Source organism: Eleutherodactylus coqui, chromosome 9 (assembly GCF_035609145.1).
Source record: "Eleutherodactylus coqui strain aEleCoq1 chromosome 9, aEleCoq1.hap1, whole genome shotgun sequence".
NCBI classification, from domain to species: domain Eukaryota; kingdom Metazoa; phylum Chordata; class Amphibia; order Anura; family Eleutherodactylidae; genus Eleutherodactylus; species Eleutherodactylus coqui.
Genome location: NC_089845.1, coordinates 17,537,682 through 17,552,997, shown reverse-complemented (window position 1 = coordinate 17,552,997; position 15,316 = coordinate 17,537,682). Strand labels below are relative to the sequence as shown.

Sequence of the window (15,316 nt, the reverse complement as noted above, 5' to 3'; positions counted from 1 at the left end):
CCCAGATCTCTCTCAGATTGAGAATTCACTTTACAGTGCAATGGAAACTTATTGATCAACCATAAAGCGGTCCACAGTGCTTTGGCGTGCTCTATTGCCTCTATTTCTGTATAACGCTCTGTTCTCCACAATTTATCAAAGTTCTTGCATACCTCGGACAAAATATCTGTTCGTCACATAATGGACTGTAGCAAGGATCAACTGACCCCACTGACCATATTCAGTTCCATCAGGTTTGTCAATTCACCCAAAAAAGCGCCATTTTTCTGACATTCTAAGACACAAAATAATGCAGTAGTGTATATATCGCATCCAAACAGGACACGCCAGATCCCCTAACATGAAATCCTCATGCAACTGCACACCCAAACAGTGGAAAACAAGACAAGCGAAACAAAGAAAACACTGTCCCGAAAGAACCTAACTCAGGAAAGGCACCTGCCTAAACGCAGGTAACTCGCCTTGACAAGTACGAACCTGACCACGTACCTAAGTCACTAGTTGACCCCATGTGGGATGAGCAAGGAGCACAGAAAACATAATAACAAGCAGCACAGTACTAGCTTTGAGGCAGTGACATGCTATACTTGAATTTTGGATAACAAGGCAAGGAAGACCTGAGAAGACTCAGTCCATTAAAATCTTTATTTCTGAAATCCAACCTTGAGGTCTAAGAGGATAGGAAAGACTCAATGGCTGGATGTTCTTAAAGACAGAAATGTCCAAGAAAGATGGAATATATTGTGAAAATAGATTTTCAACGCACAATTGTTAACAATCCCTAAAAAGGGGAAGAATGGGAAGTATTTAACCCCTTAATGACGCAGCCCTCCCCTCCCCCCCCCCCCCATTTTAATTTTTTTCCTCCCTCCTTTTAAAAAAAACCAGAACTCCTTTATTTATCGATCGACGTCACTGTATGAAGGGTTGTTTTTTGCGGGATGAGTCGTATTTTTCAATGGTGTTATTTAAAGTACCATATAATGTACTGAAAAACTCCATCTCCCAGTGCGTCCTGTTTCTACGGCGCACAAACTGCAACAAAAATTAAATAACTTTATCCTATGGGTCAGTACGATTACTATGATGCCAAACTTGTCCAGTTTTTTTTTTTGCTGAACTACTTTTATTTTATTTCAAAGACATTAAATTTTTTTTTATTATTTTCTGCCGCCATCTCCTGCGTGTAATAACTTTATTTTTCCGTCAACGTAGTAGTTTACGTTACAATTTTAGAATACATACGACTTTTTGATCGCTTTTTATTCAATTTTTTTCTGTGAGACAGGGTGACTGAAAAAGTGCATTTCTGGAGGTTTTTTCAGATGACATTCACTATGCGGTATAAATAATGCGCTTCTTTGATAGATCGGACTTTACCGGACACTATGATACCAAATATGTATTTTTGTTTTAGGATTTAGATTTTTTTTAATTACAGATATGGCAAAAGGAGGGTGATTTAAACCAGTGTTCCTCAACTCCAGTCCTCAGGGACCGCCAGCAGGTCATGTTTTCAGGATTTCCTCAGTGTTGCACAGGTGATGTAATCATCATTAGTGCCTCAGACATTGCCACAGGTGTTCTTACCATAGGATATCCTGAAAACATGACCTGTTGGTGGTCCCTGAGGACTGGCGTTGGGGACCCCTGATTTAAACTATCACTTTTTGTTTTTCCCAATAAAAAAAACATTATTAATCTTATTTTTTAGTCCTCCTGGGGGACCACAACTTGCGATGCTTTGATCGCTGATGCAGTATTATAATAATAATAATCTTTATTTGTATAGCGCCAACTTATTCCGCAGCGCTTGTCATAACATTACATCATACTGCAATCTGACAGGCAGTCTATCAATCCCCCCCCCACGCTGACGGCTTGATAGGCAGCCTGCTAAGGCTCATAAGGCCCCCGGCTGCCATGACACCCGTACGGCTCCCTGCGATCTCACGCGGGGGAAAGGGGGTGGCTGTACAGGACCCCCAAACATCGTTCGAGATATTTAAAGGGGATGCAGCTATTGCCTGCGGGTGTCAGCTGTAATAAACAGCTGACGCCCACGCTAGATGGAGAGAGGTTGCCCCACAATCTCTCCTCATACATAGGCTGCCGATACAGGCCGTCAAAAGGCATACCAGCGGTCGTTAAGAGGTTAGAAGACCAGGATGGATGAACACAGAACTTAAATACATGGTAAAATGAATGAAAAATATGTTTATTAAATGGAAGGAGGAGAATATTAAAAAAATGTGTGTAAAATATAATGCGGTCTGCAGAAACTGTAGGGCAAGTATCAGAAAAGCTACAGCTAATAATGAATTGATGCTTGCAACAGAGGACAAAAGCAATAAAGGATTTTGGGAGTATGTCAAAAGCAAAACAAAAGTCAAAGATGCCATAGGAGGTTTTCAGGATGAAAGTAGTGAATTGGTCAAGAACGATGAACTTTTAAATTCCTATTTTGTATCGGTTTTCTCTCAGAAAGCAAGTGTAAGATCAACTGATCTTCCCTGTGCTATTGGGGAATAAAAGAATGCAGGCTATCTATAAGCAGGGAGATGGTAATAGAACACTTAGCTAACTTACATGAATTCAAGTCTCAAGGTTCAGATGAATTACATCCTAGGATACTAAAGGAAACAGCGGAGGTAATTGCTGAACCACTCGCCATAATCTTTGAAAATTCCTGGAGAACAGGAGAAGGCCCAGAAAATTGGAAAACTTAAAAAAGGGAAGAAGGTGGACCCAGGCAACTACAGGCCTGTGAGCTCGACTTCTATCCCGCCAAAGATATTTTAACAAATTATTAAAAAGCATGTATGCCAGTACTTGGATGAGAGTGGGGCAATTAACCAGAGCCAGCATGGGTTTGTAACAAAGTCATGCCAAATGAATCTAACTTCCTTTTATGACAGAATGACTGACTGGGTTGATCAGGAAAATGTGGCAAATAGCGTATCTTGACTTTAAGTATGGTATAAGATACTTTTTCAAATGTTTTACCAACGAAAAAAATGACCAAATATGGGATTGACAAGGCAACTTTCAGGTGAATTCATAACTGCCTGAGTGATCGTACTCAAAGAGTGGTCATAAATGGCTGCACATCCAAGTGGAAGAATGCATCAACTGCGGTACTACAAGGCTCTGTCCTAGGCCCAGTATTCAACATTTTTTATAAATGATCTGCAGTAGGGAATTGAGGGGAAACTGATCAAATTTGCCAACGATACAAAGCTAGGAGGGATAGCCAATATTAGAAAAGCAAGAGAAGATTCAAAAAGCTCTAGAAAAGCTTGAAGAGTGGGTGACTAACAATGATATTTAACAAGAAGAAATTGGGCTAAGCAGCATATGTCAAAGACTTTGGTATACTAATAGATCATAGACTGAACATGAGTCAACAATGTGATGCAGCAGCAAAAAAAGGCACACACAATTCTGGGATGTATTAAGAGAAGCATAGGTCATTATCCCCCCTCTACTCTTTCTTAGTCAGACCTCATCTGGAATACTGTGTCCAATTCTGGGCACCCCACTTTGAAGTTGCTCTAGTTTGTCTGTCTTTTTAGAGAGGAGTTACCAAGATGGTGGGCGGTCTGCAAATCATGTCCTATGAGGAACGGTTAAAGAATCTGGGAAGGTTTAGCTTACAAAAAAGGTGGTTGAGAGGAGACTTAATAGCGGTCTACAAATATGTGAAGGGCTGTCACAGTGCAGAGAGATCAGCCATATTCTTATCTGTACAAGGAAAGACTAGAAGCAATGGGATGAAACTGAAAGGGAGGAGACAGATTAGAGATTAGACAGGGAGGGTGATCAATGAGTGTAACAGGTTGCCAAGGGAGGTGGTGAGTTCTCCTTCAATGGAAGTCCTCAAACAGAGCCTGGACAGACATCTGTCTGGGATGATTTAGTGAATCCTGCATTGAGCAGGGGGATGAACCCGATGACCTAGGAGGTCCCTTCCAACTCTACCATTCTATGAGATGACCCAGGCAAACCAGAGATCCAGCCCCAAGCTCTGATTTCTATCACAGTCAGAGGAAGACTGACAATTAAACAGCACTGAAGCCAAGCACCAGGCCAGGCTAAATAGTCCTGACAAATTGCCCACAGGTGAGGCCAAGCATGTCTCACCTAATACCACTCTTACCAGAGCCAGAAGATAAACACACACAAAACCTGTACCAGATTATTTAGAAAGGAAGCGATCTCAGAACCACGGCAACAGTATGTACTTATATCACTTTTTGGCACACTGAACCTGCCAAAAACAACAAAAACACAAAATGTGATAATTGCCAAGAACAACATTAGTAATACATAGGCGCAAACAAAGCCCAATTACAATGATTTAAAATATGCACAAAGATGTACGATACAAATGTTGCTAGCAAAAATAAAGGGCTAATACAAAACATCACCCTCAGTAACAATAATACACATCAAAACTTGATGCAACTATCATAATACATAAGAAAAGACAAAGAAACTGGAATGTGCTGGGGTAAATTGTAAAGTGCAATAATGGTGCAAATAGTTCAATCAACACAATAGCAGCTGCATCACTCATATGCCCAAAGATGAATAAAGCTGGTGACCTGCGTAGTCATAAGATAAATGCACAGGAGTCACCCATCCATTCTGAAATAGAAGTTGCAAAATAATTTGTATTTTTCAGACACTGAAATTTTGTCAAGGAATTCCATCATAAGAGGCATAAACAGAGCAGAAATATAACCTCCTCCGTCATCTGAGCCTCCCACTCGGGTGTACAATGCTTTTCACATATGCTGTACAAACTCTCTGGAACGAGTTATCCCCGACAAGCTATAAGCAAAAACATCTCTTTAGGCAGGCCCATCACATTCACTAATCAGACTCCTTTTCTTCCAGCCCCCTCCTCATCTACATCAAGGAAAACCAGCAAAGTAATATATTAGCAGAGCCATGAAGAGGCATGAAAAATATTCAAAATATGCAGGTTAGGCCCAACATTTATAGCCGCACAACATCTACCGTCATATCCATCTACAGCCGTCTGAGGAAGGAGCCGGATTCTTTTTTACAATATGCTTCAATTTTATACACACTTCCTAAATCGATATACATTAACTTTAATTGAAAAAAATGCATTGAAAAAGAGCTTTCAATATAACACCAAGCTCAAAGAAGGTGCAGTGATTGGAGGAACGAGTAATCATTGCTCAAGAAAACCTCAAAAGGGACATCAACGATACCCTTTATAACAGTTATTTCACTAATTATTTTTATTTTTCACAAAGATCATATAAGGAAGCAAATCGACAGCCATACAGACATGATTGTTGTGAACAAAACTACAGGCAGCCTGGCACAATTTTATCAAAATTATGCCTTTAAAAGGTAGAAAGAGATATATTTAAAGGGGTTGTCCCGCGCCGAAACGGGTTTTTGTTTTTTTTTAACCCCCCCCCCCCCCCGTTCGGCGCGAGACAACCCCGATGCAGGGGTTAAAAAAACAAACCGCTCAGCGCTTACCTGAATCCCGGCGGTCCGGTGTCTTCATACTTACCTGCTGAAGATGGCCGCCGGGGTCTGCTCCCTCCGTGGACCGCAGCTCTTCTGTGCGGTCCATTGCCGATTCCAGCCTCCTGATTGGCTGGAATCGGCACGTGACGGGGCGGAGCTACACGGAGCCGGCATTCTGCACGAGCGGCTCCATTGAAGAGAGCAGAAGACCCGGACTGCGCAAGCGCGGCTAATTTGGCCATCGGAGGGCGAAAATTAGTCGGCTCCATGGGAACGAGGACGCTAGCAACGGAGCAGGTAAGTAAAAAACTTTTTAGAACTTCTGTATGGCTCATAATTAATGCACAATGTACATTACAAAGTGCATTAATATGGCCATACAGAAGTGTATAGACCCACTTGCTGCCGCGGGACAACCCCTTTAAAGCCTGTTCCTTACAATAATTGAAACAGGTCTATCGGTTGTGAACGTCTTAAGATGAGCTGTTACATTTGTTATTCAATGGGTTAATATGGCATAGTTTGAGCTCTTAAAACAGCACAGGCCTCGGCAGTGTGGGAGCTCTTCTGTGAGCTCTTCTGGGTAGTACAGGACTTTGCCTCGGCAGTGTGGGAGCTCTTCTGTGAGCTCTTCTGGGTAGTACAGGACTTTGCCTGGGTAGTGCGGGAGTTCGTTTCCTGAAGTATACTTGGTCATTGTATCTGCATTCCTGTACTTCTAGCAGTTTAAGTGATGTCAGCAACACGTCACACAATGCATTCATTCCTAAGTGTTATTACACACCCATCCTATAAAAAGCCTAAGTTGTAACTTAAAGTGTTGGTCCACTTGTGAGAGAAGCCATAATGTTCTCTTATACACCATCTTGCCTTTGCTCTACCGTATGTAAAAGTTTTTGTTATAGATTTTTCTCTGCTAAAATGTTTATGCAGGCGGCTTGGCTAAAGTATGGAGGAAGGGGAGGATTGCCAGATCCCCTCCCTGGAACCTGAAAAGAGCAATTATTTTTGGATGCCTCGATGGGAGCTACCTGCAGCCCACTGGGAGGAAACTAAGAGATAGAAACAGATAACTGGTTAATTGGCTAGTATACCAAAACAGAAATTAGAATTTCTCGTAGTTACATAATGGAAAAGAAACTATCTACCCAGCAATCCATCCTGAGGGGAATGTACTCCATACTTAAATGAATTTAACGTAACCATATACCTGTATACTCCGAGACATTTTATCCTCAAGCCAGCACCAATTAGTAATAACTAAACCCTGCCAGTAATATGCATTAACCAGCTAACGATTTTAGAGATAAGCATGTGACTAGGAATAGAATTAACTCCGGAACCTTTTATATTCTCTAATTGCCAAGTCTAGAAATACTTCCTATAACAGTATGAGCTGAGGAGCTTCCTGCTTGGAGACGGACATCACTGCACTTGCTGAGTTTTAATAACCAATGGTAATAAAATTATAGTACACTATGCATATGTACGAGTAAGGGCTTATTCAGACATCCATATAATCGGCCAGGTTTTCACACCCGAGGGAGAGGAGGCATGATGAGAGCAGTGCACTGAGCTCTCCGAGCACCAGCCAATCAGAGCCGGCGCTTGTGCTTACCGGAGGCGGGGTATTCAAAGCCCCGTTAACAGGAGAAGAGAATCCTGTCAGCGCTAAGGACTGCAGCAGCGCGGGGACCTGCGTGAGGGACATAGACGCCAGTGGCTGCGTAAGTATAAGACACCCCCTGAAAATAAAACACTGCTTCTTTTGAGACAACTTAATATAAAGCAGTGTCTTAGTTTCAGGGAAACACGGTACCCCATATACTTGCATAATCACATAGGATCAAAAATTCTACAAGTATTCGGACAAACAGCATAGAAAGTTCAATAAAATGTCTTCCTGAGAGGCTATTTGTTCTCTGCTCACCAGTCCCCCAATGGGGTCTCACTGTACAATATGTTACAACAACATTACAAAGAACTCTTACCTTTTGCTTGAATGAAATCCCTTGTTTTACCAGAATTTCCTGCTCCATAAATATCCATACAAACATTAAACATGACAGCGCCACGGGAAAGAAGGCTTCATACCTGCACGATGGAAGGGAAGGCATAAAGGGTTAGCTGGTTATACCGGAGGAGGATCACACCGCGGAGCGGCTTCCCTACACATACCTGATGCAGATTGTAGGATTATGGTCTTATTTAAGGAATACAAAGTGCAGATATAACTGCATCAATATACTAAGGGGAAAATATCCACAGATATCCTAACTTCTTGTGGATATTGTGTTATCATTCCAGAGGGGATTTGATATTAAAATTAGATGCATTATTTTCGGTCTTGTGTTAAGCAACCAGTAAATACAACAGCATGGAGCCCTTACGACTAACATCTGACTAAAGTGCCACATATAGGCCGCCTGCACGCGGCGGGGCCCACGGAGCAGCGGCATTCGCACGTACCTACTCCTTTCATTTTTCATCTGTACTGCGGATGGTCTGCACGGCGAGCCGTCGGACATGCGCAGCACAGGTTGTTTTGTTTTTTTAAACACCTGCTTATCCGGCATCATTGCCGCAATGTGATTGCACAAGAGCCACAGATCGGATGGCCTCTACTGACTTTAATAGAAACTGTTAGTGCGGAATCTGCACAAAAATGGAGCATGGTGCGACTTTTCCTCCGCTTGTGGAAACTGCAATTGATTTCCGCAAGTGTACAAGGAAAATCAATTTCCAATTGCGTGCCATGAGCGATATCTGAGGTGGATCCGCGGTGCGGACTCCCGCTGCAAATATCAGTCCGTGGGCAGGAGCCTTTAGGCAGCTTTTAAATCTGCACTGTAACCAGTTCTGAGGTTCCGTTGGGCCGCACAAAATACCGAAGGAACAGCACGAAGCGGTCACATTTAGGTTGTGTCACAACTCAAACTGTGTGTAGAAACGTGCTTGGGAGCTGCCGATGCAGTGAGATGCACATCAAGGCGTTCCTGACTCGCCCTGTTGTCTGCTATATCTAAAGGGTGTGCTTTATTTACAAATACGCCCTTTGGGCCTCCTCTAGCATGTTTCAGCCATACTTACTGCACATACTCTTTGTACATACAGAGGGTTGCTCTTGCATTAGTTATACTTTACAGCTTTGTTTGCGGCTATATGCAGTTCCCGCTTTACTAGGAAGTCTTAGTTTTCCGCTTAGGAGCGGATTTTCTTTTTTGTCTGATACATTTATTGCTTCTCTTAATATAGTAATTTATATCAATTAAAGGTTTTGGTGATAAACACGCGCATTCATTCTTATAGACGGTCTGGGTACTTTTTTTTTCTGTCCCAAAAAATGGCATTAAGGGAATTTGTTTTCACCAAGGTGGCTTCTATCTCAACCCACAGTGGTGCTCTGGTTCCCGCAAAAATGGGTGGAAGTGGAGATAATTGGACAGCTGTGTAGCATTTCAGTAGATTGCGGACTGATAGACCGCCTACCCATCTATTTTAATACATTATTTTCTGTATGATTCGATTCTGCTTGTTTTTCCATATGAATTGGAAAATAGTCTGCTGAATGTTTTTTCTTTTTCATAGGTTTCCTAGTTTTGTACTTCTATGCAGAGGAAGAGTTTTTGTGGGTTGCTCCCAAAAACTGGGTAGTCTTGGGCCAGTTCTTAAGCACGTCATCAAATTCACATCAACTAATGGACCAGACAGACACCACCGAAGGTCACAACTTGGATCGCCACAGGGAAAATGTTTGACTATTTGTGGGGATTAGAGGTCAGGGCAATCCATAGAAACATACCAGTCCAACATATTATTCTACACAACAAACTGTAAAACTGACAGTTCTTGGCATCATAAATTTCTAAAGTTTAATGTCAGTTCACTATTTTGATATTCAACTGGTAAAATTGATGGCCAATCCAGGCCCTACGATTAGGAGCGGCACTTTGTACTGCGCACTAAGACCTACAATAAGTTATAGCACTGTTTGTGAAATCACTCAGAGTTTGATCAGAAGGTCGCACATAAAATTGACAGTATGGCTCAATACAAGTGACAAATTCCCGAAATGAAAAACACATTACCCCGTACTAAGCAGAAGGTAGGAGGACATGAAGGAGAGAAAAATGCTCAGGAGCCGCTGGAACAGGAACGTGACACTTAGTAATGGCACAACTAAGGAAAGGACTGCAAGAGAAACGAGAGAGCCGTGTTATTAGAACATCACATTTCATTACATCATCTTCGCCAAAGACTACGCAGATCGGCAATTAAACAAGAAGCAAGCTACAAATGTCTCTGCATTCTGCCCATTCTCCATATCTACTTGTACGTAACCCAAGCCAAGTGGACAGAGCTGATAGAAAACATACGGGAAATCAGATGAAAGCTGCACAACTCGCATACCTTTCTCAGCTGTCGCATTCAATAATAGTTTTCCAATGGCAAGACGCATGCCACATTTCGTGTAATGTAATAACAGCTTTCTGTGCACTAAGTGATTCTGCTCAGCAGCAATAAGGTGCGGTAAGGGCAGCCTGTTTGTTGAGTGGCAACAGACGCATAAAACATATGTTAATTTGGGAAAATTCACTGAAAATGGCACACTAATCAGGAGAGACGTCACAATTTAATCCCTTAAGGACTAAGCTCTGTAAATTTATGGCGCTTGGTCCTGGGATTCAATTCTGCCAGATAGCAAAAAATACAGCGCAGGATTAAAGCCTCTGCAGACACAGCTGAGGACCCAGAGGAGAAGGGAGCAGTTTTTAACCACTTCTGCCTTCTTTCCTCAATGAGAGCTATGTAGTAAGCAGGGTAAGGGTTTCTTAAACTACACAACCCAGCGATCACATGACCGCCAGGTGCCCGTTACAGCGGAGCTGCAGGGTCCTAGCAGACACAGATCAGCTCTGCCAGTGACTATTGTCACTACAGGGGGACGTTTTCCCTGTAACTGTCGCTCCTACGGATGCTGCTGCTATGGCTGCCCCAGCTATAGTGAAAAAGTGTGTAATAGAAAAACAAAACAAAAAAAACACAGATCATGTGAATGTTCCCCAGAGGTTTTATGACATCACAGGAGGGGGGGGGGGGGTGTCATACATAGATATTAAAAAAAGAAAAGTTAAATAGGTTAAAAAAAATTACAGAATGAAATAGAAATATACGTATAAAAAAAAGAAAATGAACTAAAGCAGAAGGCAACCAAAGAAGTTGCTGGATGTGCCCTGTAATCCAAAACCATATATCAAATATCAAAATGTCCGAAACAAAATGAGGAATCCATTCCCATACTTTTATAGTTGTTTAATTGGTAAATTTGCGTTGTTAAAAAAAAAAAATTTGTTGAGCTTTTTACCCCCAAGAAAACTAAAAAAATGTGAAATAAAAGTCAATGTAAAAGAAATTAAAAAAAATAGCCAATGTCTCAGGAAAAAAAAAGAGCAAAAATAAATTTTGATAGCTGAAGGAAAAAAGGGTCTGTTTTTTTTTTTAGGTACAAGACAGTCTGGTCCTTAAGGGGTTAAAAAGGGTTTCGCAAGCAGCCCGCTGTCAAAGCCAAAATACACCGGGGTCGAAGCGGATGCTGCTGCTCCAACCTACACAATAGGTGATAAGCTGTGACCATCTACTCCCCCCCTCCATGTAATATATAAGCAGAATCAGTAACATAAGGTCCCAGCGTTCGAGGTTCATCAGAGTGATACAAACAACGCCAAATGTTCACACTTACGATCTGGGAGGGTTTCGAGATACAGAAGCCCCCTAAATCCATACCGCCTTGAACAAATCTGCGGTATGGAATTGAAGTGTGGCGTCAGTGTTTCAGGGCTAATGGAGTTTTATTAGTCGATAAATACATATAGCTAATGGATGTGCAATGAATTTCAAAAGGTTACACCATCAAGAACGATTTTTTTTTTTACTGACTGCTTGTATTGTACTCAACCAAGGTGAGTTTTACAGATGCTCTCCATTTTTGTGTTTTCGTTGTCTGGAACCCCTCGCCCCTTCCAGAACATCCAGTATCATTTCAAAGCTAGCCAGGACCAAGGTGTGACAACGTATAATATAGGCTGTCCAGACCAGGTGAGTCATCCTGTTAAGAGCCTGTTCCCACAAATGTTGCTTTTTGATTCTTGGAGCAGTGCCTTTTTTTTTTTTTAATTGTACCTCCCTACAAAGTGACCTCTGCGCAGGTCACAGAACATGCCTTGAAGAGTCTCCCATACAAGTCACTGGGTCCCTTCCTGTCCCATTGTATGAATGGCCCGTGAAGCTGCTGTAAGACACATTGTTAAATGTAGTTGAGGAAAGATGGCTGCCCCCATAGTCCGGTATAGACAACAGAATGCAAGTTTCTACAATCAGAAATAAGCATTTAAAAAATAGAAAACGTTTCACTATGTGGTTAATTACTAAATCAAGTGATACATCCCCTTTATAACACATACATCAATATTGATTTAAGCTCTTTTGCAACAGTATCATAAACTACAGGCTTTGACAATATAATCTTACAGGCATCTCACAATGCAATGACTCCTAAAACAAGATTCTGTAGTAAAGTTAAGCATATAGTCATTTCTAAACACCACGGGTCATTATCCACTGAAATCAATAACTGTGCAATACAATTTGTATAACAGATAAGCAGCTTATAGTAACTTTAGTGCACGGAATTCAAATATGACATCAGGTTTTTTTTCTGCCACGTAAGGTTTGCCAGTTATGGGGAATAATGTAATCCAATTGCCGTTGTTACTACTGGGGCCACGCTCGGGGGGGGGCGGGAGAGGGGCCACTGTTACTACTGGGGCCGCAATGAGGGGTCACTTACTATTGGGGCGGGGGGGGGGGGGGGGGGGGATTCACCGTTGCGTCTGTGCGCATGTCTGTGTACAATAGTGTGCGTCTGTCTATATAAATAAAAATAATAGTGTGCGCCACTGGCCGCTATGGTGACCTTATTACCAATCAGGCCACTTTTACTATACTGTCTTACAATTAACAATGAGAATTGGCCCTTTGAAGGCAACCATAAGGCTGATGTGGCCCTCGGTGAAAATTGACACCCCTGCCCCTAAAGTATGGGAATCGCTGGTCTAAAATGGCCAAATGGACAACTCCTTCAAAGAGGAGACTACATAGTAGGTGTGAGGAACTTTACAAGACCCCAGCCTTGCAGAATGCTCGAACTGACATTGCACCATCTTCCATTTACATACCAAAATTTCCTAGAGGAGCATTGCATGGCCTGTAAGCCTCCTTACACCTAGTTGACCGTCTTTCCCAACCCACATCACAGGACTCTCATTCAGCCAGCCAGAACAAAAACAGCCTGTCTGCACATGGTTAGCTTCTTCTTACGGAGAAGATTCTGGCTTTGGCTTATATTCCCAGTCCTTTTACGCCTGTAAGAAGGTTGGATATTGACTTCTAGTGAAGGGCAAATCCACCCTAACCTGACTTTAGGTCATCTATTGAGTTTCATCTTAGACCTCCTCTCATTAGTACCACTGAGCACACAGTTTTGTTGGCAGAATTTATAGATTACCAATCACTAGAGATCCCTAACATAGCATTCTAAAGTAATGGCCTTTTGGTTAGAACATTGAAGCGTTTGGGCACTTAGACTCCACCATTCGGATGTGGTTATATGTACATGTGATAGAGTTTTTGGTAGGATTTCTCCTTTATGGATTGCCTCTGTCAGACTTACTTTAATGTATTGTATAAAAAGGGAGCAATTAAAAGGATAAGACAATAAGCAGCAGCAGGGGACCCAAATGACTGGTGGCCAGGGGGCACTAAGTATTTATAAAGTTAGTTGTTTATTATGGGCATGCAGGAACATTGGGTCATAAAGCCTATTAAAGGGGTCGCCTACCGCTACTCTCACTGCAATAACAAACTGTTTTTGAAAAATGAAATTACTGTAGCTAATCTCTAACAAATAGTGTAGCAAAGACATTTAAACACTTCTATATAATAGTCTTGGAATGTTAGATGGTATGAGAGCCGGGCTATATAAATGTCCACACAACAAATGTTTAGCCTGGTCCTAAACCAAGTATCTGCTATCAGTCTACGATTACAGACACACGGACATGGTTTATGTCCAATTTTCAGACCGAAAAAAAACTGATCAGAAAATGAGAAGAAAAAAAACAAAACACCCCATGTCCTCTGCTTGTCCAGTTTTTGGATGGGATCAGCACGTGTTGATGCTCTGTGTTCAGCACACGGACGGGATGTCAGAGTTGCGTCTGATGCGAGTTGTGCCTGAAAAATTTGGGTGCAACTGCCGCGCTGAATATTCTTATGTCCTACAGCTTTCCACTATAACTTTTACCCTAGTGTAGACCTGAATCTACAGACAAAAAATTACCAGAGATAGTGGGACTGATAACGGGAATGCTTCTTTTAGATCTTCACAGACCAGGCTTTGCTGTAAGCTATCCAGATGCAGAAACACATTACGGGTTCATAATGCAATATTACTCTCCAAGTCTGGTAACCTTCAGGCGCTGGCTGACCCCGTATCCAAGAGCAGCTGATTCAGCCCTTTGCTTTTTCAACCAAATACAATTTCAGACATGACATGAGAATCCAACTACAACACAGATACACGCTGCTAACATACCAATCAGAAGTCTAGACGTTTAACAATAAAACACACTTAGATGTCCGTACGGGTACTTCTCTATGGAACCTTTACGGTTCATTTCCTCCTGTGTAGCTGAAGAGGATGATGTGTCATAGTGCAGCAATGTAAAGTAACATATAGCGACCATATAAGAGGCACACATACATAGACATATATACAACCACTCACTATTATAATATATACAACTAAATACATAGGTAGCAATCACAATAGCCACTAAATGCTTGTATTGTTGGGAGATTACAAGAGAGGAGCAGTGTGGCAGCAATGCTGGGGTGGGAAGAGTGTAGTTAGGACAACCGGCACATTACGGGGTGGGACAGACAGACAGACATTAAGTGGAGATTGGGCAATGTGGCAACAATAGATTCAGCAGGCACACACGTTGAGCCTGCTCCTGTGTACCAATGCCATCCAGACGTCCAGTACCTGCACCTGTACCTTCCCTTCTCTTCTCTTTTAGAGCAGAAAAGAAAACAATTACCAAGAAGATGGGGCGACACGCTGTATTTAACGAAGCAGCACATGTGGTCCACTTACTGCCTCAGGCCGGTCTCACACGGGCGGATTTGAATAGCGGAATCTGTGGTCGGTGTCTGCAGCAAATAGCGTGCAGTGAAGGTATTTAAAGAAAACAAAAAAAACGTTTTCCTTCACATTCGCGGAAACAAATTGCAATTTTCCAGAGCGTTGGGAAAATTGCTCTATATTGCTGCAGACGGTCTCCAATGAAGACAGAGTCCATGTACAATTATCATTGCAGAAAGCAAGCAGGTACCTGTGCCATCGCCTACCTACAGCGCAGGAAAAGCAACTTAAAAAACCTCCCACTATACTGCACATGACTGACGGCGAGGATCTGCAGTCATCCGCAAAACAGAAAAGAAAAAACACGGGGTGGCCAGCTGGGGTTACAGCCGAATTTCGCTGCTGGAAGCCGCATTGTTCATGTGAACCCGGCCTTAGTGTAATCCTCATCATTTGTGCAAGGTGATAGATTCGAAGACTTACAGCTAAAAAGCGTAAAATGGGGCAGGCTGTGGCTTTTTATATTTGAATATGTTGCCACATTTTAATAAAGGATGATCATGTCTTAACAATTACATGTGGTGCTGTAAAACT

At 42.1% G+C, this 15,316-nt stretch overlaps 1 protein-coding gene across 1 annotated transcript in view; it reads right to left on the bottom strand.

Moving 5' to 3' along the window:
• Window positions 1–15,316, bottom strand: part of PIGN (phosphatidylinositol glycan anchor biosynthesis class N) — a 351,259-nt gene that overhangs the window by 80,396 nt on the left and 255,547 nt on the right. Inside the window, 2 exon segments of the mRNA XM_066579178.1 lie at window positions 7,509–7,611; window positions 9,606–9,708. Coding sequence (XP_066435275.1) covers window positions 7,509–7,611; window positions 9,606–9,708 — 206 coding nt within the window.